The sequence below is a fragment of the Lichenostomus cassidix genome, chromosome 4 (assembly GCF_008360975.1).
Source record: "Lichenostomus cassidix isolate B80296 chromosome 4, HeHo_3.0, whole genome shotgun sequence".
NCBI classification, from domain to species: domain Eukaryota; kingdom Metazoa; phylum Chordata; class Aves; order Passeriformes; family Meliphagidae; genus Lichenostomus; species Lichenostomus cassidix.
The window spans coordinates 42,216,357-42,241,736 of record NC_139484.1 but is presented as its reverse complement, the minus strand read 5'-3'; the positions used below and the strand labels follow the sequence as shown (position 1 = coordinate 42,241,736).

General features: G+C 39.4%; 1 protein-coding gene across 4 annotated transcripts; it reads right to left on the bottom strand.

Annotated features, from left to right (window-relative positions):
• Positions 1-514: 514 nt before the first annotated feature.
• Positions 515-25,288, bottom strand: CNOT7 (CCR4-NOT transcription complex subunit 7). 4 transcript variants are annotated; one of them, XM_085058871.1, is made up of 7 exons: positions 25,270-25,288; positions 24,324-24,530; positions 23,854-24,047; positions 20,869-21,030; positions 15,089-15,233; positions 5,470-5,580; positions 515-2,218 (listed from the first exon to the last, which is right to left on the bottom strand). In XM_085058871.1, exons 2-7 carry the CDS (start codon positions 24,438-24,440, stop codon positions 2,090-2,092), a joined length of 858 nt encoding a protein of 285 aa, XP_084914997.1. In that variant the 5' UTR covers positions 24,441-24,530; positions 25,270-25,288; the 3' UTR covers positions 515-2,089. The 4 variants fall into 4 exon arrangements, with proteins under 4 accessions (XP_084914997.1, XP_084914995.1, XP_084914996.1 ...); XM_085058869.1 differs by having other exon boundaries at positions 25,160-25,283; XM_085058870.1 differs by lacking the exon at positions 25,270-25,288 and adding an exon at positions 24,647-24,749.
• Between the last annotated feature and the right edge of the window lie 92 nt (positions 25,289-25,380).

Genomic DNA, 25,380 nt, shown 5'->3' with positions numbered 1-25,380 from the left:
TACTTCAAAACAAAAACCCATTAAAGTCCTTCGAAGAGTCATTCTGCTCAAGTTAACCAGATAGCTGTATCCATATGCTTTAGGCAAAGCTACTACCTTAAAGCAAATGCATCAAACTTCAGGGATTCTTCGTTCCATGTGTATGCAAGTTTTCCCTGGAGGCCACAATAAGAATTCATCCTGCTTTCACTATCACTGTCTTATTAAAGCCAAAGACAACTGAAGTTAAAACAAGTCACCATCATCCAATACATAATGGTATAAAATTACTAATGGGATTATGATGCCTCAGAAGTAAATTGCAGTCACCACTCCTACAGCTGAGGACAGTAAGAATTAAATGAATGGAAATAAATGAACACAATTCTGCTCTGAATGTGGAATCAGTCAGGGAGCAGCGAATTAGATCACTTTATAAGCATGTGGAAGAGAACTATCATGCCTAACAAAACAGAGCTGAACTGACTAAATGATCACATTCCAGGAAAAATTTTGCAACAAAACCACCAGTCTGTTGTTACGTAAGAAAACATTTCTTAGGCCTTTATTTACAAAAGCTTTAAAAACAAATACCCTCTGTTATGCAAATTACTTGTTTAAAAAGGACCGCCCAGTTACATCATCATAATTCAATGAGAAAAAGGTGTTTGATTTTTTGCTTTTAAGTACAAGATGAAACAGAATAATTGGTGAACATTTGGAGATTTTTCTGCCATTGATTTCCGTGTCAAATACACGTACGCGTGCACACGCACAGACACACAATGTCACACATTCCATCATTTCAGGCTAGTATTTAGCTATTCAATACCAAAAATCCTTCCTGCACAACTGCTCTGTATACATGCTATGCAGAGTTAAGAACATACTTTAGGGTCCTTTAAAACAATATATCTAAAATATATTGCAAGATATACTCAAAAATAAACTAGCATTACACTCCTCAGGCAACTTTATTAGCTGTAAGTTATTTATATTTTGTTGTCTTACAACAAATATCTGTAACATCTGTCTTTGTAACAACTACAAAAAACCATGATTTAATTGTCCTAATTCAGTAATTCAATTAAATAGTATTTTTTCAGATCTTTGGGGTTTATCTTCAACTAAACTGACTTACAAAAATCATGAAATCAAGTACATAATAAATATGACTTCATAAAAAATATCTGAGGTGTACATTACTAGAATAAAAGCTGTGAGGTTAATTAAGGGAAGTGTGCCATTACAAGACTCCTACTTTTCCAATATCCTTCAACTCTCAGCTTAATGGCAAAAAGGCTAAAGTCATAGCTGTTCTTTTCCTGAAGGGTGTAAAGCTGTTTTTTCAAGCCTCTATCCCCCATCACAGAGCAGTTTTAAAGCAGCAGGCCAACCAGCAGTTGACGTGCAGGATGTGTTGGAAGATGACTGAACACTAGTAAAGTAAGAGCAATTACTATGATTTCAGTAGTTTGTTTCACTTGAACAAACAGGGATTATGCAGCAAATAAGTCACGTTCTGTGGGTTGAGATACCAAGAAAATACAGCTTGAAGCTGCTGAACTTGGCAGATGATTGTTTTCTAGCTGAGGGCAAAAGAAAAAACCGAAACAAACTTCAAATAAAACAGAGGATCTGAGTCAGAGTCGCTCTCTAAAGTGCAAATTTGATGGTCCACAATCTTGAATAGCTAAAACGCCTGCATACTGGAAGGAACAGACACGAAGGGGGAAGTTAGTTATAATCGGAGCCAATTAATTTGGAGAAGGGAAGGGACAGACAAAAAAAACTGGAAGAACGACGTGGGTAAGTTTACCAGACAATTCATTATGATTCAACTTTCCCCTTCTCTCTGCCTCGCTGATCCTATACATGCTTCTTTACAAACGGGCTTGTTAAGAGGCCAAAATGTAACCCAGAAAATTTTACATATCAATATTAAGATCAAAATCGGTGATAGGAACAGTCAAGTTTAGTACATAGAAAGGCAGAAAAGAAAGTGTGCTGAGAAAGGGGGGAAAAAGCCTTAATTGTCCAAGGGGTTCAACCAGAGATAAAACCTATATACAAGCATGTGAAGGTCAAAAAGACGGCCTTTCATTTCATGTCATGACTGTTTGTTGGCTTCTTCTTCATAAGCGTTTCCTGTACCATTTTGTACATAAGATGACCCAGAACCAAGGCCGTATAAGTGGCCACAGTATTTGGCATCGTCAATGTGATCTTCAAAGAACATCTAAAAAGTTAAAAGAGAGACATGAATTACTGCAAAAGAAAAGGTTCAGCTGCAATAGAGCTGTAGAAAGGCTTTAAAATTACTTATTTTTAAATAAGATATCAAATCCCAAGGTGCAAAAAATTATATAATTAGTATAATAGCATACTTAACACATTATCACAATGTGCTATATGATACGATTATTTAAATGTGTCAAGAAATACAATCAGTCTTCCTGTGCACTTCTCCCAGTTAAATGGCCAAATGCAATGTTTTCACAATTTTGTACTATTAGTCATCACTCACATATCTGCAAGCGCAACAAAGGTATTTCTCCATCTGATTTCTGTGGTGCTTCTTACAACAGTCATATGCTTAGCATCCATCATCAGTGCCCATTCCCTTACCTCTCCTCAGTGGAGTTTTCACCAAACTCTGTCTGGAAATAGGGATATGTCCTGATTTATATTATATAGGTTTGGGGGTGGGGAGGATGAGCACAAAACCCACTATGCAGTTTAGAGAAATGCAGAAAGATGTATTTTCAGCTCCTCACAGAGGGGGGACTTCATTTAATGAGGAACAGCAAAATTTTGTATTAAGACTGCATTTACACTCTACAAGTCTAAATTGCAAAAGGAACCTTCCAGTGGAAGACAAAATAAATCCCATTATATTCTGATATTCTGCCTTGAAGACTTAGGTTTTCAAGCACAAAATCACAAATTATCTTGCAAAAATATGAAGACACACACACGCAAACATTTTTCACCCTAAAACCATCATGGCAATCCTGGACACCCGAGTGGCTCGCACTCTATCATCAATATCAGAAATCTGAGACAGGCAGAAGTATGCAGGAACAGAATGTGTGCAAAACATGATCTAAACATGGATGCCTGTATATACCACACAGTTCAAAACTTCTCCCTTCAAGCTTTGCTTTTAGCAGCACAGTCAGGATGGAAAGTTCTGTACTGCAGAAATCAGAGATTTCAATTGAAAGTTTTACAGCCCCCAGCAATTCTTAATGAAATACAGATAGGTAAAAAGTCCAAAAAAATAATTCTACTCTTGTATCATTATTTAAGTATTCCTGAGGGAAAGAAAAGGATCAGTAACCTTTTTGGCTGGGACTCCAAGACCCAGCAAGCAAGTTGCTTCTCCTTCACAGCAATTAGTAACACAATTTTGTACTTCTAAAAGCACGGTAAAGTGAAGTCTTTTTACTCCGAAGTACATTTTTAAACACTGAACTCTCCTGAAAAGGCTTAAAAAAGCTACGCTAAATGTATTTCTCTCTGCTTACTACTGAGTTCTTATTTAGAAATGCTTTATTTGCAAATACCGTTTAGAAGTACTGGGGAAAAAAATCATTATCAGTCCATATCTGTGGCTTAATTAAGCATGTTGCCCTAAAAAACCCTCAGAGACTTCGACTTCTGGTAAAAGCTTTTAGCAAATAAATTCAACAAGCTAGTTTGCCACTTAACACAAACTACATCTCATTAAAAAAAGTATCATGGGTTTGAACCTTTTCCTCCAGAAAACTATCTTGAAAGGCTGTATCTTCAGCATGATTATCATATGCTTCCCTTTCTTAGCTTTGTGTCAGGGTTTAATAAATCCATGTGAGATGGGTACGACATAACATCAATGTGATGCAGAAAGTCGTCCCACTTTATTCTTCAGCAGTGCTTCTTTTAAAGCCTTTTACTTTCCGTACACACGACATGGAACTTCTACATATGGTTTGTACACGCACCATGCGATTATAGAATTGGTTAGAGGTGATAAACAAAGCTAAGCATGCACTGTATGATTGGTATATGCAGATTACTAATTTGGGCAATATTTCCTGTATTCCTTGGCCAGCAAGGAATTCCCTACTTTTGGGCAATATTTCCTGTTTTCTTTGGCCAACAAGTCATCTTCTACTTTTAGGCAAGATCTGGTTTTCTCTGGCCAGCTGCTTGCTTTCTTGCAGCATCTGCCAAATACTTTCTCTTATCTATCTTCGAAGACTTTCATAGGTCTGTTAAGACAGACCAGCTGTTAAGACAGACTAGACCCTGACAGCTTTGGATTTTGCTTCAAATTCAGGAGTGGAAGTTTAACAAAACCACGCAGACAGCAGGTAGCCACACTGGGCTTGAATCATACCAGAAATGTAATCCTCTTCATTGCATCTGTAGCCCATAACCTGCTTGACAACTACCACAGTTCCAGCAGAGGCAGAACAGAGTGTTAGGATGAGCAAACCAGCTTAAACCACTTTCTTTATTATTCACCTGCTGTGTCACTACTATTTGTCACAATCTCTTGATCATTTTCTCCTTCATACCAAAGGCTGGATTCCAGAAGGTAGACTTCAGTATACAGTACTTAACATTATTAAAAGATGAGGTTTGATATTGCCATCTATTTTGACATGGTAAATTACACTGAATTGCTGGAAGAATGCCATGTTCTGATGCATTGGCATTTGTCCAGCGCAACTGCTTTCCAGAAGAGGGCTGTTTGATATTTGATTGTTTGCTAATGCAAAATACCCTAATATTTTCCTGTTGTATGCAGACAAGTAGCAAGGAAATGTGAAGCCAGTAAGCCCTGATTGTCCTTGCTGTAAACCTTGAATTAACTGACCAGAACATAAAGCTTTTAGAACGTTAGTTAAACTCTGCTTCACTCAATGGGAAAGAAGAAGAAATGCATTGAAATTCTCCACAGCAGCCTGAAAGTCATTGTTTAATATACCTCTAGCCTGAAAGTTTAGCTAGAAGTGATTAGTCAACACTCCTTCCCCACCCCTCAGCCTGCCACAAGCAGCAGGACACACCAGCTGGATATTACACTGAGCAAAAGCTCTTAAAAAAACAAACCCATTGGCTTGAGTACAGTTGCCAAGAAAGGAATCTGGCTTCAGCAGCTCATAATTCACTGCAGCAGCCACCTAAAAAAAAAGGCACACCGCAAAACAGGTGAGGAAAAAAGCACCCCAAAACAAAAGATCACAAACAATCCACAAGTCAGGCCTAGGCTGGAACTGGGCAGAAATACTCACAGCAGCAAAGCAGGGAATTAGTAAGGCTGGTTCACGCTTGCTCTGGAGAAAATACAGGTGGTCTCACTTTTGTGAAAAAAAGGATTGACCCCTGAAGCCCTTCAGAGACCTCCTTAAAATACCACAGGCTTATCAGAATCATCAACTCCATGTGACTATCAAAGCACATTACTACCATGAAAATAAAACCAGTATGTCCACCTACTTCTCTCATTTTGAAAAAGGCCATTCCTGTGAGTAAAGAATCGGATCCTGCCTGATGCTGTGGTCCTATCCTTTCCAGTTCTAACTGCTCAGCCACTTCTTGTAATCCACCCTGAAAAAGAAAACATTTTTGTTAACTGCTGAAAAAAATTAAATTAGAAAACTGAACACCTGTATTTATGAAAACCTCTTATACAGGTCATACAACCTCAGGCATATTTTAACATTTGCATAGTAGTTGAAACAGTCATTATACTAGATAAATGCATACCAGGAGAATCAAACTTTAAGTATCAAACAAGATTAATATTCTCTGTCAGTACTGACTAAAGCAGTATCTGCAAACTCCTTGTGTTTTAGCTTCTCCAGTAACCAGATGTCATTACTTAACAATTCCTTCAAGATGCTGAAAGGAGTGCTTGGAATGCTTAAGAACAAAACCACGTGTTCCTATACTTCTATCTGAACAAAAGTATAGAGTAACATTTTTACCTTTTAAAAACATAAGAATTTAAATACGTAGAAACGAGATGCCCATATTCCTCCATGTGTAAAGTGTCTTGGCTTCCTTTGAAACAGACCTTTTTCTCTCAACTAGCCTTTCAACAATTAAGGTAGGGGTTTTTCCACATTCCTTCACAAAAGCCAAGAGTACCCTTATGTACATAGAAGACTACAGGGAGTCCAGGAAAGTGTTACACCATAGACATTTAGAAATCAAAGGACAAAGTTAAGAAAGGAAGGTTGTGGGAATTGACTCCGTGGGGTTTAGTTATGGGGGTAAAAATAGGGACAAGAGATCTCTAAAGATGAGTTTTAGAACATGAAGGTTTATTGCGAAATAGAGTGGGGGTGAGAGGCCTGCTGAGTCGCAAGACGCGAGTCCAAGCAGGCCAGCAGAGAGGGGAGAGAGAGAGAGAGAGAGCGCAGAAAGAAGAGAGCTAAAAGAGAGCGATTTGCCGTTTACAATACAATAAATTGTCTTCTCTGTTGAATATTCAACTCTTCTTTAACCAATCTAAGACAAACTACAAGTCCTACAGCATTTACATACAGCCTATAAGAATCATCACATTAGCATATAGGGTCTTGTTTCAAACCTTAGAAAAACTGCCTTTTTGGGATTTCTATCAGGCATGTAAGGTCAGCCCTGGCCCTTGGACTTGTCTGGGCAGAGGGCATTGTTCAATCAGGAAGGGGGATTACCTGCCTTGGCCATACCATTGTTCTCTAGTTACTCTACAACTCGAATCTTGTTTTCATTTTAATCTCGCTCATATTTCCCATATTCTCATCATCTTTTGCAAGGCTATCATATCTGTAAGGCCTTCCTATTTCATCTTCCCCAACAGAAGGTAGTGCTCACTCTGTCCATACAAGGCATTTTACCCCTCTTTAAAGTTTGTTTCACTAGCTGCTATAGGGCAATAGAGGATAAAATGTGCAAAAAAAAAAAAAATCCATCATATTGCATGTAGTCTTCTAATATACTAAAATCCAATGGTGTAACTAGCTTTTCTGTTAAAGATGTATATTTAATAGTCACATGTGTAGTGAATCTGCTTCTTAAATTATATAAGCATCTGACATACAAAAAGGGTACAATTTAAAACATTAATTGCTCCTTTTGACTGTTGATACAATGCTTTAACAGGACAGGCTACAAGGCTGTAGAGAACACACAAAAGCTGCAAATCTATCTTCTCTAAATGGTAAAATTTCTCCAGTTTTGAAGGAAATTTTCTTCTCAATAAGCTTATGTGAAAATCTATCCCCTTAACTCCAGTGACTAAACAAACCTTATTTTAGTGTCCTCTCCAAAGTAGTAATAGCTTCTATGTGTGAGAGCAAAGCTGTCAGAATTTGGCTTGGTTTTACATAGATAACACTGATCAGCTGAAGGACAGACATGTAATACAGTAACTGCAATCTTTTAATGCTGTGAGCACATGACTGTACAAAATCTTTTTTTAATTCATTAAGCTATAAAGCTACTGGTAAGACTAAAGCACATGCACATTCTTAAAGATCCAGAAAGATTAAAAAGAAAAAAAAATAAAAAGAAAGAATCCTTAGTGCTACCATTTTGCAAGGCAAAAATGTTGCACAGAGGCAACGCTTTTAAATAAAGAATGCCTAGAGTTCACATTCCCTTGCACTCTTAACCTGTTTCAATTACAGGAAGGGATGCAGTAAACGAAGCAAAAGCGTAAGAGTCAAAATTAAAATTCATGGAGCTATTAAGGAGTTCATACTGAGAATCAGATGAAACATTACGAAAATTCCTGCGAATCTTACAGCAACAGATTTGAGTCCAGGTTTTTGTTTAAAAAGATAGAAGCTTCAATAATAACATTCCCAAATAACACCTACCAACTGACATGAAACCTAGTACTGCTAGAGCTAGTTTTAGTCTGTCTTGAGCAGCAGCAGAACAGTCTACAGGAGTTTAAAGTCTACACGCTATACAGTTAAGCACTGAAGCTAGTTGTTTCATGTGCTTGGCTAGAGCATTTGAACATGGCAAACATGCTCACTGACTGACACTGACACTCTCAAAATCTGAGGGCTGGTAAGCAGTAAGACTGCATCTCAGACAAGCATATTACCTGCTTTCTAACTCCAAAAATCAGCGGCTAATTCACACCAGAACTTGGATGCACACCCTTTCAAAGGTAACAATTTCTGTTCCTAACTCTACTTCCTCAAACTGCAAGTTAGCAGCGCCTATCAGATTCTGCTAGCTGTAAGACTATCCACTCTAGCTCCAAATCACTTTGAAGAAATTAATACTCCAGAATAAAAATCAGTAATATTCACACAGCAGCCACAAGCCTTGGAATGTAGACTTAGTAATACAAAAATTACAGTAATAGAGCCTACTGAAGAATGCTTTGAAAATAGTGCTTTTAATGGTGTATGTATATATATTTGTAAATATATACCACACCATTTTTGTGTGAAGTTTCTTGGTCTGTAAGTGCAATAATTACAGAAGAAAATTTGGCTGTCTCTGAAAATGTCATGGCTTAGGAATGGTATTCTCCAATTTAATGTTCCCACTGAAACCACTCCAAACTACACTACTAAATGCAGAACCCACTGTCAGAAGGTCCCACCAACCATTGCTTTCAATGTTTTTAACAGTTCATTGTACCATTGAATTCTCCCAGAGGCTGGTGCATGATAGGGAATATGATATACTCACTCCATACTGTGCTCTCTAGCCCAGGTGTCTGAGGTTATTTTTGAAATCACAGTGATCCACTTACTCCATGTGGCATAAGTGGCACAACGTGTAGAAGGGACTTTCCCTTTGAACATCCAGCCCAGCACTAGGAGCTGGGATGCCAAAAGGAGCTGTGCTTTGTTGCCAATCACTTCTGATGCAGCTCAAACCCCTCCAAGATCTCTTTTTCAATTAGGGGATAGCTGCCCTCAGATCTTTTGTATCCCCAACTCCAGAACACAGAGGGCAGCCTCAAGTCTCTCCAGGCACCTCCTGCTTTCCAGGAAGGACTGTTCTCCCCAGCTGCTGTGCAGAGCACATATTTCACACCTTGTCTGGTGTGAAACACCAGACTGGCCCAAGGGCTACTGGATGAACAATCTCTGGTTAAATTTGTCCAAAAGCTTGTTGTTCAGGACCCCACTTTAAATAATTCTTCTCCTGAGATACTTGACATAGAGGGTTATAATCTGACCATAATCAGGGATATGAATCCTCCTAAAACACACAGCATCTAGGAAAGCCTGTGTTTCTTTCTTGCTGGTTGATGGGAATCTAGCTGCTATGTTGTTGACCACATCCAATGGAATATAATGACATCAATCTTGCCATTTTCCTCCTAAAAAACTGAATTTTCTGTGCAGATCCCTTGACTTGACTTGGCTTTATGGCAAAAGCAGCCTTCAGGACAATCTGGATTATTTTCTCTCTCAAAAATCTCCTCTGCCGTGTTCCCCCACACAATGATGTCATCAATGTACTGCAAGTGCTCTGGAGCCTCGCCCTTCGTCAGTGCAGTCTCGATCAGTCCATGGCAAAAGATGGAGCTCTGTTTCCACCCCTGGGGCAGTTGTTCCCAGGCATACTGGATGCCCCTCCAGGTAAAATCAAACTGGGCCTGCACTCTGATGCCAAAGGAATGGAAAAAAATGCACTGGTAATGTCAATGGTGGTACCACTTTGCTGCTTTGGACTCCAGTTCATACTGAAGTTTCAGCATGTCCAGCATGGTGGCCCTTAGTGGTGGTGCAACTTCATTCAAGCCACAATAATCCACTGTCAATAGGCCACATAGGACTATTAAAGGGTGAGCGAGTCCTGCTGACCACTCCATGGCTCTCCAGTTCATCTGGAATCATCTCATGGGTGGAGGTCACAGAGTCCTGGTTGGTGCGATACTGCGCACTGTTGTGGTAGTCATCGGTACCTGCTGTTCTTTGACCCTCAGCAGTCCCAAAGCAGAAGGGTCCTCTGAGAATCCAGGCATGGTATTCCAGGAAGTCCAATTTAACTCTGTCTCCACAACAGCTATGCCAAAAGCCCACCAATGCCCTTTCGGGTCCCGATGTAATCTATGCCAAGGATGCACAGACCCTCTGGGCCAGTCACAATGGGTGCTTTTGTCACCACCACTCCCAGTCAAGTTCACTTCAGCTTCCAGTACAGTCAGCAGTTGGGATCTGCCTATTACCCCAGAAACAGAAGTGGATTCTGCCCTTACTATCTTGATGGCACCAGGATACACTGGGTGCTGACATCAACTAAAACCTTATAGTCTTCTGGGTCTGAATGTACCAGGCTATCAGATCCATGCAGTCCGGTAGATCCTATCATCCCTTTCCTCCACCTGGCAAGTTGTGGTCATAGTACATGTGGGTCACTCGTTAATATGAACTAGAGGTCTCTTTGAGAGGATCAGAAGTAACATCAGCCCTCCTATTCTGTCTGAGGACTTGCCCACTGGAAACTGGAGAAGCATTCATCCTTTAAGAATATCCTGTGGTGGTTGTTCTTCCTCTCAACTCACATACCCATGCTGCTAGGGCAGAAGTGCGTTTTTAATCCCACTTCCTTGTGTCCTCTCCATTGTCATGCAGGTAAAACCACAGGTTACCTTGTGGTGTGTGTCCTCTCTCTCAAGCGGGAGAGTACTTGCTCCCAACAGCAGAGATTCTGGTCCATACTGGTGGGGCATGGGGCATTTCTTCCCTAGTTTGCATGAGTCTTTTGCATCTGTTGGCAGTCTTGGACAGTCTTTTCATAGCTGAGGAGCACATCGGAAAGGAGGAAAAGAGATAATCTTCATATTGCTCGTCAGATAGTCACCTGAAGCACTGTTTGTTCTCCTTCTTTCATTGACATCAACACCAATGAGTTGGCATATGACAATAGTGTGCTCCATACAAACTTCTGCCACATGGATTTTGTACAATGGACCTCATCTGGATCTACGGAGGACTTCTCGTTATTTGAATCCTTATGGATCACCTCCAGCGTAACTAATTCTCTCAGGTACTGGACATCTTCCTCCATGGCATTGCACCTGCCTGGGCACACCATGAGATCAATCATCCTTTAGAGACTACCTACTCTCACACTTGACAGGAGTTGCCTCCAGAGGCTGAGTGTTTCTGTCCTCTTCCCAGTACCCCACCAGGATAGGGATACCAGTTGCTTGGCTTCACTACCACCTACTTTCAAATCATGGGCCACAATATTCCAGCATCAGAGCAATCAGGTCACCAGGGGCTTTCATGACTGGTGGCTGAAATCTTTTAGCTTATCTCACAGCTCACCCAGGGATACGAATCTGGCCTTGCCTCTTTCTCCTCTTGTGAGAGCTCTACTTCCTCTTTATCCCTTACTATGCAAACTGATTTGGCCCTGGATTTCTTCTTCTGTGTAGGTGTGACTGCTACTGGCACAAGTTGTTCTGGTTCAGCTGTGTTTTTGAGTAGTCACAGTGCCTGTTGATCTGCTTTCCTCCTCTTCCTGTAAGGGTATTCTCGCATTGAACTGTGTCCAGTAAAGAGTAGCAGGGCCCAGCACACTTCAGTAAGTTGATTGTTTACAGAGCTACCAGAGCATTCTTCGTGCAAATATTCTGTCACTTTACTGGGGTGTGTAGTGACACTCTCAAACCACTGAAGAAGAGAATTTTCCCTAAAAATGGGCCATTTTAGCTCACATTCCATGCTGCTCATGACTAACCACCCTCAGGACAGATCTCATGACTAACCACCCTCAGGACAGATCTCTGATTGACCCACCTAGAAATCTCTGTCCTAATTCTAGACATTGTGTTCACTGTAGCAACTTTAAACATGGTATAGGCATAGCACGCATAGCAACAAGAACATGTTTTCCTTAATATCCAAAGGAAATGAAAAATTCTCAAAAGCCATTCTAACAGGCCCGAAGGAGAAAAAAGTGGTGAAAAGCTAGGGAAGGCCATCCTCCCCTGTTCTCCCCACAGACTAGGTATAATCAGTAATGGACTCCAAGATGTAGCACCCCAGGTAAGGGTAGGAGAGCCGCACTGAACACACATCCCAAATGATCTTCATTATCATAAACTGATATCCCACAATACATCAACAAAGCAATCTTGATTGCTCTTCCTAACCTGAAAAAACGCACCCTGATGGGCACATAGTGCATATGTAGAAACATATACAGAGTTAAGTACCCCACTCACATGAACAGACCAAGCAACACCGTAACCATGTACTCTCATGAAATTTGTTTCCAACCCACTCTGCTCAGATCTCAACCCTTCATGCCCCAGAAGGGTGCCAAGTAAGGCTGTCATTCTCCACTTTAGTGTTCCCACTGAAACCACTCCAAACTACACTGTCACTTGCTTGTTCCCCCTCTCCCTCGACAGGCTGGAGAGGAGAAATGGAAGCACAAAAAGTGAAGATCACAGGTTGAGATATTAACAATTTACTGGAAAACAGCAGTGAGATAAGAAAACATACAGAATCAATAACATACTAATGATAGAGTGAAAACAAACATTACTGCTCACCCAGCAGAAGCCCCCAACAATACCTGATTGCTCACTCCACCACACTACCCTGACCTGGAAGCGAGCCCTTTCCCCACGCCCAGAAATTGATGTGAGGTGGCATAGAATAATCTGAATCCCTGACCAGGCTCCCTCCTGGCTACCACAAAAATTAACCCTGTCCTGGCCAGAACCAGAACAGAAAATTAATAGGTTATTGAGATTCTCTTTCAGTTAAGACTTTTCTGCTCCAGGTAGGTACACTTCACCCTTGGAGAAGGACAAATTCTTCCCAAATTTTCAGAGTATCAACCTTCCATGAAAAAGACCACAGAATAATTTACATAATCAGACAACCACAGTCAACATCAAATCTACTTAGAACTCTCATTTCATAGCACAGTCCCAGAGTTCATTGTTTTGTACAAATCTCAAAATTAAAAGCAAGTTCCCAACAAGGTCTACCAATCTACATTATTTAGGACTGCCACTACTATCGAAAGATTTGGAATTGCCTACATAAAAAGATTTTTAGACAATAAGCAAGAGTTTAACCTATTAACAACTCAAGCTAACTCTCAATCTGCATGCCAGTAAAGTCATAATAACATACTGTAAATTCACAGAGTATTTAATTCCACAAAAAAAGCATCAAACAGATTTCCAGTCCTGAAGCCTATTTCTCATTCCAATGCCAAGAATCTTTTTTGAGTGTGTGGGGGCAGAGAGTGGGAGACCTACAGCAGATCAGTGACTTTCATACAAAAAATAACTTAGACAAGTCAATAAAAGACAACTGCACAGCTGTTCAATTCACTGCAATTTAATAAAGCTTGAAAGTGACACGCATTAGGAGACAGCACATGCATTTTTAGAGTCACAACACTGAATATTTAGTAATTTGTTTCAGGCAGCTTCTCTCAGTATAGTTCAAGTCCACCATCATTTCATCACTGGTAAATTTGGAGGGGTAAGATAGTCCATTTCCCTTCCCCTGCTGTCACTATCAGTCTGCAGATTAGGTGACTGGATCAAAATTTACTGCAGGAAAGCTGACCTACATATTCAGCTCTGAAAAAAAAAAAAAAATCACCCTTGTTCTTATGGTTTGCCAACATAAGACCTGTGAAGGTTTTTCTTGTCTTCCAAAAAAGTCTTAGGTCTCTAAACAATGCAGGTTACACACAACTATGCCTTAATTATGTCAGAAACTACAATACCTTCCTTCCCAAGCCCACTGGGAATGTCACCTCTGAATGGAACATCAATTTGTCACCTTTTCTATGTCACTAAATTTGGAATATACATTCTGTTCTTGCAAAGTGTGTCACCAGATAGGCACCAGATGCTCTACTTTGCTTCACTGGGAGTGAGAAAGTGAGGACTTTCCTGGGGAGGTTCCCCCCACCCCTAATTTCAGACTCCTGAAGTTTAGGAGCATTTAATTTTTGCTCCTGGCCTCTATGGAGAAAAAGTGTTTCTAAGGTGTTCTCAATACACATTTGCCCAGATGATTATACCAATAACAGCTGCATATGAACACAGATAAGTCCACTTTTCTTACTAACTGCAAGGGTGGTCTACATTTTCAACATTAATTTGATTAACAATGGATTCACACAATTTACTTCCTGCAAAAGTAGGCTTTTACTCAAAGTGACACACTCTGATAGTCCACCTCAGAAAAAAACAGAGGACTATAAACAGCACACAGATCACTAGTTCACCAATGATGAAGTGGCAAGCCATTCCTTAGTTAGGATTTGGTTTTACTAAGGTGAGTGTTCTCTTCTTCCTGCAGGTTTTCATTAAGAAAGCCTAGAGAGTTAAATAACTTTCCATAAAAACAAGAAATCATCAATTGCCTCAGATGAGTGATGCACCTCATTCCAGAAGTAGTCCAGACTCTTAACAGCACTTTGGCAAGTAAAGCTGTAAACACTGCCTTTAGTATCTTTCTTTCACTTGGTGTCTTCCCCTTCACACATTTAGTTCTAGCTCCCATTCACTCTCCAGTCCAATAAAGTATCCAAATTTTATGCCTGTTAGAGTAAGCCAATCAGTAGCCCCGCTGGCCTGGCATGAGAGGTTAATTTCTAGTTCCTTTTCTTTCCTAGAAGTCACATGTTGTTCCTGAATCTATGCTGTTATCTTCGCTTATGAGGCTATCTGAAACATTCTTCACTCTATTTCTCTTCCCAAGACACTTCCACATCATCTTCTTGCAATTACCTTTGCCTAGATAACGACAGTGCTTTAGTGGACTGCACAATGAGGAAATAAGAGTATATGAAACACATCAATTTTTATGGCTAAGGAAATGAAGAATTAATTCCAAACATTGGTTTATCATCTATCAACAAAGCATTTTAGATACAGTTTCAACATATTTTTAACCAGTAAGGAGTTATAAAAATTGATTTGTGCTCCTGCCTGCTTCTAATAATACCTTCAATATAAAATATATAAAGCTTGAGACAATACTTAATATGCACTATCAAAGCAAAACCAGATAATAAAAATAGAGAAAGTACTTTTAAGCATGATGTTCTCTGTCTCCAAATGAAAAAAATTGTTCCAAATCATTAACATACTACTTACCTTCAGATTTTTGCAACTCTTCATGAGATACTTTACATCATAGATGACAGGGAAAAACAATCGCAGTATCTCAAAGAAGTCCAGCTCTTCCTCAGGTAAATTGGAGTTTGTCAGGATTTTGATTAGATAGCCAAAGTCATATCCGCTGCAAATTAATAACAAAACCAATATAAGCAAGTAACTTAAAAGCATCCTTCTCACTTCCAACATCAAGACTTCATTGCACATTGACAGGACAATTTTCATAAATTCAATGCAATTAAAGACCAACTTTTATGGAAAAAAAATTAAACTTTAATGTAAATGCCCCCATTGCAGATTCCAGAGAAAAGATTTTAATTTAGTCTGAATGAAGCGAAGTGAAGACACAAAAAGATCTGCCTACAGGAGTTTGTCTAAATCCTGAAATAAGGTAGTGCTGCTGAGTCTTCATCTGATAATCAGAACTCCCACCAGGAAGACTCCTAAGCTGGTTTCTTTCACATGGACTGGAGTTTCTCACTACTCAGACAGACAGAGACTTCTACAGTTCTTGAAATCCAAAAGATTAATGAGTTTCCAGAGACAGTGCATGTTTACGACTGGAGGAAAATTTAACCCTCAGCAACAAAGAAGAGGGATCGTCTTTCAACTTTCCCAATTAAATCAGCACAGAGACAACTAAAAACTTTTTAATAGCTTGTAGACTATTACTCTTACTGGAGGCAATGACAGAGTAAGCTGGAAAAATTTTTGTGTGTAGATGTAAGTCTGCAAGAGGCAGCAAGATAACTGAGCAGTACATTTTTGTTAGAAGAAACTGAGGTGTTGTAGTGTGTATATGGTAGAATAGTTTAGGAAGGCTTCCTCCTCAATAGCTCAATTGAAGATAGAGGACATAGGAATGAGGTGTGACAGTAACGTGGAAACCATGTACTTTTACGAAGAGTTATGAGAGGAAACAAGAGGGTTAAGTACTGGAGAGACAGATGTCAGGTATTAAAGCAGGACTAAACACCACAACAAACAGCAGTGATGACTAGTTATGCTTTTCCCTAGGAAGGCAGTGATTACAAACCAGATTATTCATGATATGACTATGAATCTCATCTGTTCTGATCCTTTGTACTTGTGGCACTGCTCATGCACATATGCACTAAACTAAATGAAGGACTGATACTTTCTGTTCCATGTTTTTTTGCATTAAACCAAATCAGTTCCTAGATTTTACTGACATATGATTTTAAAAATGCCTGTACTAACAAAAAGTAAAAACACATAGCAGGGCTGCCTCTACTGAAGGCTCCATCAGTTTTGCTATTTAAGGAACCTTAACATAGAGCCAAGAGATTATTCAAGTGAGTAAGTGGCCAGCATAGACTCCAAATTTCCAGTTAAAGACTTTGTGTTCATTCTTGGTTACAACAACATTTATGCTCAAAACTAAGAATTTTGCAATTTGGTAAATACTGACCAAGATTTTTAACTGTGAGATGAGCAACACAAAAGACAAATCAGTTAAGAGCATTATACCACTGATTCTGCAGACATTTAGGATCCACAAAGAGTGGTGACTTCTGATATAGGCTCAGGCTTCAGCTTGCACCTTCAATGTAAGTAAGCTTACTTTTTGAATCTTTTGTATACGATAAGGTTATCTACATCACCTTTATCCTACGCATTTCTAGGCAGAGGATAGAAAAACCTTGAACATACTGGGAGTGAATGGACTGTTTACTACAAGTCCATCAATACAAAATATACAAGAGTTATAGACTACTGCAGATCTCCCATGGGGATTTCCAGTGCTCCAAGCAGAAATCTCATGTTGAACAAATCCTGCACTGCACATCTGGTGCTTTGAAGCTGTGCTGGCCACCCTCCAATCTCCAGGGCAGCAGCCACTGGCCAAGGAGCAAAGGAGCCACAGATAAAGAAGGATTTCAATTGACTCTTACAAAGTAAAAACTGTATTAAACTTGGCAAAACAGTAGCTTGGAAGCCTAATTTTATTAGATCGTCTGAAGGGGGAGGGAAGGGGTGGGAAAGCCTGTATCAGCATAAAGACCTCTATAGAAGAAGAAAAGAAAAAGCCACATTAGCAAAAAAGGCTGTTCAAAAAGTTGCAAAACAGACTGTTCAGGATTAAGGAGACTTACTCCTCTACAGTCTACAGTTTAACTCTTTGAATTCCTGACATTGATCATCCTCAAGGCTCAAATGCAGCAGCCATATTAAAACTTCTAAAGTGAAAAAAACAGTATTTGTGCTACTCCTCTTCAACAAGAAAGATACTTGGACTTGTCTTCAAAAAAAATTATGTATATGAATAAAATCTCTCAAACACTTGTCTTTTCTTTAAAGGAAGAATCGCAACAAAATAAAAGTCAACATTCCTTTACTATTCATATTGAGAGGAAGCAGGCTATTACAAATAGCAATTTTGATTGAGAATTACACATCTTTTCACTTGGACAATGTAGCAGATTCAAGTTTAAAGACAAAAAAAACTCACTCCAATTCCAGACTAAGATAGATCCAGTAAAACAAATTTTGAGTGGCCACTGCTGATTGCTAAGAGACAGGTAAGAAAGCCCATGGTGAGCAATTATGTAATTACCCGCTCATTAAAGAAGTTTTCTTCTAATCCTCTAACAGTGATTAGTGGTTGGTTTATACCCAGAGGCACATAGGCTTCCTTGCCTTAAAAAACTTGCAACATTTCTAATATAATCACCTGAAACTGCTTAGCATAGTGAGCCACAGACTGTGGAGCAATACAACATAAGTACTCTTACAGACATTTGTTTTGTTTTTTCACTGAACATGGACAGCTCTAGGCAACAAGACACGAGTAAAGATCAAACATGCCTCTATTTCTTTTCCTTACTATCATCAAGAAAGAATTCAGATAGCAAATGAACAATGAATTCTACTCAAGCACCAAGCCTCTGAAATAAATCAAAACTTCCAATAGCTGAGAAAGCTTTAGTTCATTTTATAACAGTAACAGAAATGAGCCAACAGATTAAATTTTACTAAATGACTTAGACACAAATGATTATTGAAACACATTAGCTTGGAACTTTCCAGCATCCCAAAACATCTGGGGTTTTGCCTTCAAAAAAGCATATTTTCACAGACCCTCCAAAGGTAGACAAAGGAGGTTGCTCACAAGTGGACACTCTGTTCTGCTCAGCAGAACAGTCAGTTGAACATCCACAAAATGAATATTTGAGCTGTTCCTTCCTAACTTGCTAGATTGCCATGCACTCACAGCTCTTTTGACTGTGATAAAAATCACAAATTCAGGGTTTCCCCCTCCTCTCTCATTGACCCAAATACATTTTAATGCACACACAGGATTTGATGAAGTTGTCTATGAAGTTGCAATACACAAGCATTGGTGACAGTGCAAATATTTCTTCACCCTTATCTGATAGAACTGCAGGTCCACACACATTTGCCAGCATGTCAGGATGCCAAGGCAGCTAAATCAAATGCAGAGACAAAAAGCACACAAAGTTTTTTGAAGTATTTGAGAAGCAAAGAGCTTAGAAGTAAACTGCATGAAAGTTCAAGGAAATCAAAGACTGTAAAATGAAAATCAAACCATAACTTCATACACCAAAAAAGGAGTAATTCCCTTCTACCTATTTACTACGGGACTCAAACTTTAAGAATTAATAGTAATTAAAGCTTTTTAAGGAAACAGGCAATAGAGTCAGCAACTACCAGGCTCTTTCAGTAGTCAAACAAATACTGCATAGAAAGCCTGCATGGAACAAATTTTCAACTGAGCATCATGCTGCTCAAGTTTGCACTGACAGAACATAATCACAATCAAAGATATATTTAGAAACAGCTGTTCACTATTCTTCGTCGCACATTTTTTATGACCAATACTCATTTATAGCTTTGTGCAATTTTAGTTTCCTCAGAACTTAATCCACTTACTCCAGGATTTTGTGCTCAAGATAACATCAACAAGGTCTGAAAAAGTACAAAAGCTTTTAAAAAACTCTGATAATCAGTGTTTGACAAAAATTTGCTGGAACAGCTGTCTTGAGAGGATTTCTAAATGCACTTTCAGTGAAATCTACAGCAGCAACTCATTTTAGCACAGATGAAACTGGACTTCTATTAACAAAGCCATTTCAAAAACCCTTCATAAGCTGCACCAGTGAAAAATGGCATTGCACACAGCCTGCACTACACTTCGACCAGCCTATTAATCAGGAATTACACACACTAAATATAATTATGCTCTAAAAAGAATCCCTAGTGTAGAAATTGCTCAGGTATACCTTACACCAGGCCCTTAGTCATCAGGCAATATTGGAAAAACACCACTTTGAGCCAGAAGCTGCTCCTACATAGCAATCTCTGCTGAGGCACCAGTTACATGCATAACCTGCCTCCCGTTCTCCTGAACCATCCAAGTTATATTACTGCAATCAAGTATAAATCACAAATATACACATAAGAGCCCATAATACCGTGTTAACAATTAAACCTTAATTTTCTCATTTCGCTTTTGTGGGTTTTTTGACACAGTTTATGGCAATCTTGTTACAGTATTCTTCCCCAAAGTGCTACTCTAGAACCAAGATAGCAGGAGTAAGATTATTTCAGAGTCATATTGTGAGTTGAAACAGCTATAAGTGGAAGATGGATGTGACAACTGTACTCAGAGGATCCTTCTTTGTTTAACTGTCTTTTCTTTTCAACCTCTCTCCTTTGGAAACTCAGCCTAACACTTCTTTCTACAAAGCAAATCAAAACAATGACTTCTGCAACAATGCTATATGCATCCTTCTACTACTGTTGTACATTCCTTGCCAAAACAATTCTTATTTTTCAGTTTGCTTATTGAATAAATACGCCTCTAATTCCACATGACTTTGTCTTCTCCAACTGCTAATACTTATGGATGAGGGTTTTTTTCTAATTTCATTGTTTACATAACATCCACCAACATAAAATGAGAGATAAACATGTTTTAGCAGAGACTAGTTTGCTTACAACCTTATTCATTTACTTTACCTTGCTGACTTCCTTAAAAGCCACCATTTAAGACATCAGCTTGAGAGTATTACATAGCAATAAGCCTTTAAAGCCACTGTTGCTTGCAAAAATTCTGCGTGTAGTTGGCTAAACAACAACTACTGCGTATGTTTTAGTGTTAAATCTTATTAACACTCAAAAATCTTTTGTATTGTGACAGATTCATAGCATTCTCATTTCTATTACTACTTGAAAGATGGATTCCTTTGATGGCATAAACAGTCAAATATATGCATTACTGCAGCTAGAATTAAGGCTTATAAAGTATCTCCTTCCAAACTGAGTAATTTTCGTCTGCCCAGATTAGCAGATTTACAACAAATTTAAAAGTGCTTTGTCAAACTCTCCACTGATAATTCTGCGGTGGTATCTCCCATGAAACAAACAGTATTTCCTCAAGGCTTGCTTAGAAATAGTTTGCTTTTAGCAGTGTTTCTGTTATTACTTGCACGTGTACAGCTCCACCTGCTGGCTTAGCAGTTTCATGTTTTTCAGCTTCACAGCTTCCTGGTTACTGTTTCAACACCAAAAATAAAAACACCAGTAAAAACCCCTGTACCCTCTATTCTCCTAATACAGAATGGTGTTAGAGGTATTACAGCAGAAATAATTTCTAAGCCTTACCTATCAGCTATATACACAGGACTTAAACACAGGAGATGTGAAATCCAAGCTCTAGAATTCAATTCACCGACCAATGTTGAAACCTCAAATACTTAACATGCAGAATTTACCTATGAAAGGAAAGCCACTTGACTCCTTCACACAATACAACTCCTGATGTCATGAGCAGTTCTGCAAAGTACTGTGTCTCAATTCCTTCTTCTTCATGCTTTTTAAACTGGATACCAGATGTCGTCAACAGTTCAATAGAGTCCTGAGCATACATATCTTCTCTAAAAAAAGAGAGGAAAAGTAAATTTCCAAAATCTACAACCCTCAGTCAGGTAACGTTTCTTTTTTGCTATATATTACAGACTTCACTAGCACAGAGCAGGAGCAGCTTGACTTTGTTCCGGGTTAATTACAAGACCAACCATTTTCCAAAACTTTTATTTAACCTTCATTAGCATTTCCCCATTCACAGCACCTCCATTCTTACCATCTTCACAAAAAATATAGTTCCTGCTCCTCTTCCAGTTACCTATAACCCTTCTTTTGCAAACCTACAGATGAAAGGGGATCTATGGAACTAATTTGGTAAAATATCTGTATTAATTACTTGAACCTTGACAAATGAAATACAACGGCTGAAGCACTAACACAATACATTACAGAACTATGGTCCCAGTACTGAATTAGTTCTGTGGATAATATTTCCCACACGTTTTTTGTGATTTAAGCTTATGTAAAATGTTTAGACACGTGTTCATCAAAACTTCTTTCTCAATAAAATTGGAAATTAAGTACTTGCTCCATCTAGCCAATCCTTAAAAATCAGGTACCCTAACTTTTTCTTCCTAAAAAATCCATTTAAACTTTAACAGCCTATTTTAGACCTAAGATTTAACTGGATGAAATAAAAATTCCTCTATGACTTGTTTGACCCCTCCTACCTCTGTGTTTATTTCCTTTACCACTAACTTTTCTTTCATGACCTCTCAAGGGTTTAATGATGAAACTCATGTTTTGGGGTTTATTTTCCCCTAAGGTTTAATTGGTATGATCGTTACAAAAACACAGAATGGTTAAATGAAGAAAAAAAAAAAGCAAATGCAAACATGAGTCTACTGAGAATATGACATTCATTTTACTGTCCACAACATACTACTCCACAAAATCTCTTCACTGTACAGTTTTAAATTTTAATAAAAAACAATCAAAGCAAAACACGCTAAAAAACCCAGACAAGATAACCAATACATCAAACTTGACTATTAGATTCAGTCATAGACCTATATTCCTTATTCCTAACAGCAAGTCATCATTCATCTGAACACAGATACATTCTCAAGATGTATTATACCTTTTTTACCTCCCTCCCCCACAGCTGCTCATCAGTTCTCCAGCTTTGAGGCCATCAGCTTCTCAACACCTGTCTAGCTCTGTAACACATTAAAGAACCCATCCAAAACAAACACACCATTTAACAAAAAGGAGGTCTCATTATAGCTGATGCTCTGCACTCATCAGGTGCATAGAAATATTTATGCTATTTAAAAGTACACTAAAACAAGATCTGGCTGGAACCACACACAGAAAAAAAATTACCTTCTAGGAAAAACCAACAGCTGTTTTGCTTTAGGAGAAGAACACTTGGCACACTGCCATTTCCCAAAAGGATGTTTAGAAACAGACAAAAATAAGTAAGTTGTCCATCCATGTAAAAAAACATAAATATATATTCATTTTTCATGCAGTACTTACCAAGCTTATATTTTTCTATAAATACATTCCTATTTATAGAAATATTTATATTTCTGTAAGTTTTCCTGTCAACTAGTCGCAAAGTAGTTTGGTGATTACCTATACCTTGCTTTACTAAGCTGTCTTATCTCTGTAGCATCTGGCACAAATGGATGGAAAACTACTTTTGGTTTCAGTTGTTTGATATTCAATAGACATTTGAAGCTCAGAAAATAAAGTGTAGCACAGGCTCTTTTTCACAGATCACAGCTTGGAAGTTATTAATTCACACCTCTTTCTCCCACAATTAGTAGGATTAGTATATTCTTCTATTTAAAAAAATGGGTAACATCCATCCAGCATTCGTATGGCCAGGTAATTTCAGAGATACCAAAACATTAAATCTGCACTTTTCTTTCAAGAGACAATTCACACAAGACTAAACAGAGCATGTCATTGCTCAGACCAAACTGATCTGTCAAAATCCACAGCACTGCTTGTTTAAAAAAGCAGAGAAATCAAGACAGGCAGCAGCAGTTTTCCTCTTAAGAACCTCAAACACTTTGAAAACAAGTCTTTTCATCTGCAGAAAAAAAGAAGCTCTGTTCTCTAAACCTCCTTTGTAGGCTGTGGCTTTAACTCATATCTTTAATGCTGTCCATTTAGCAACTTGTAACACAACTGCCAAAACCCCTAAGGCTTGAACACACTTAAATCTGTGAAAAGTGTTTGCACTGAAATTCAATTCAATAGATAATCAACATATGAAAATCTATCAGATCAATTATGTTTACTTCAGGGAAAAAAAAAAAATCAAGATACTAATAGCCTTGGGTACAACCAGCTAAAGATATAATTAGAGCATTAGATACATGTTTGATCCCCCTGAAAATGTGAGGTTTATACCTAAAGTTTTCTCACTGATTTTTTTAATATATAAATATATATATATATACTTTATATATACACTTTATGTTTTTTTCTTCAAGTGTTGGTATTTTCCATTTAAAGTATGTAAAGAAGCAATACGTAATTTCTATAACAACTAGCACGAGTTAAACTAAGTTGAGGCAGAAGCACTCTGAAATGCTAAACATGAAAATCCAGAGCTAAGTCTTACACTAAGAATAAATGCCTTTCACAAATTTTTTTGAAACTACTTAGCATTTTTGACCAAATTACCAACAGTAAGACAGACAGCATAGAAATGAGGGAAGAAAGCACATGCCTGTCTGACAAAAGTTTTCCTTACACAAATATTTATGTTATTCCAGTATTCCAATCAGATAGATAAAAAAGTTGCCACAGTACTTATACATTTTCAGTAAGTCAGAAACATACTGTGTTTAGCAGTACAGAAATTGAACACTTACGTTAAGTTAAATTTAAAATTAAATTGCCAAGTTGAAGTTCCTGGAGGGTATTCTCCTTGCTCATTCATAAACGTCAGTCCTAGTTGAATTATTTTTAGCAAGTCAACATTGCAGCGTAAGAGTTGGTACTGATAGTCTGCGTTGCTTCTGAATTCTCCAATAGGCCTTGCAACTACTCCGGGAAATTCTGTGTCCTGCAAGAGCAGAATTAAAACTTGAAAACACAACCATATAGATTTACATTGCTCATTTGTAATAAAACTTATTATCTAGCCATTCCACAACTAAAGAGTACTGTGTGTAAACTTTTTAAAAGGTAAAAGATTAGGACCCAGATGTTCATTCAGCGTTAATTTAACATTAAGATCTCCTTATACTTTCAACCGAAAAGGATGAGGAAGTTTAGTGACTCAAACTGAAGTAATGATTTTTGCAGTAATTTGCTAGACAGACATCAAGCATCCACTCACCATAGCTACATAGTTATACTTCCGTATAACTTGACGAATTTTCTTCATCTCTTCATCCAAGTTACAAGCCCAAACTTCACAGATTCTTTGGCTATGGTCTACGGTAGCTGCTGGCATAGTGGGGGGCTTTAGAGACCATACATCAAAAGTTACACTTGACCAAGGATTGGTTTCATAAAGACGACTTCAACTGTGTATTTTTTTAGCCTAAGAAAGAAAGAAAGCAAAGCATGAAAGTGTAAGCTTTTACTCTTTGTTTACCTGGAAAAAAAAAAAAAAAACCAAACCAGGCTTAAGCACCAAAACCACGCTTTACTCTTTACTCTCATAAAAGCAGGACAACATAGCCACCAAAACCACGTGAATTTCGGGTACGCGAGTTCAGATGACCATCAGAAACTAAAACCCTACAGTTTCGTTAGGGACTGTTTCTCGCCCACGGGCGGCAAGGCGCGCTGGTGACAAGGATACCGGAGACACCCGGCTGCCCAGGCGCCCCTGCCCCGCGGCTCGGAAGGGCGCGATCCTGCGGATCCCCGGGCTGCGTGAGGCAGGCAGCGAAGCGGCAAACCAGCGCCACGCCAAACCCGGGGGCAAGGCGGGAGGCCTCCCGAGGCGGGAGCAGCGCCTCCGGCTCCCCGGGGCCGCGCTAAACCAGCGAGCGGCGCGCGGGGACCGACACACGGTCGGCCGGCGCCCGTCGGGTCCCCGCGCGCGTGAAAGGCCCCGTAGCGCGCGGAGGAGCCGCAGAGGCAGGGGGTCCCGCCGGGCTCGGTGCCGTGCCCCCGCCCGGTGCCCGGTGCCCGCTGCCCGCTGCCCGGTGCCGCCCCGCTCACCGCTCGCGCTCCGGCCGGGCCGCGGCGGGTCTGGGAGGCCCCGCGCGGCCCCGCGAGCCGCAGGAAGCGCTGCTGCCCCGGCGCCGCCGCCGCGCGCACAAAGCCATTACATCATCGCCGCGCGCCGCGGCCTTTCCTCCCTCCGCTCCGGCCAATCGCCGGCCGCGCCGCCGCCGCCTCCGCCCCGCCCCTCCGCCGCTCGGGTCGCGGGCGCGCGGCGC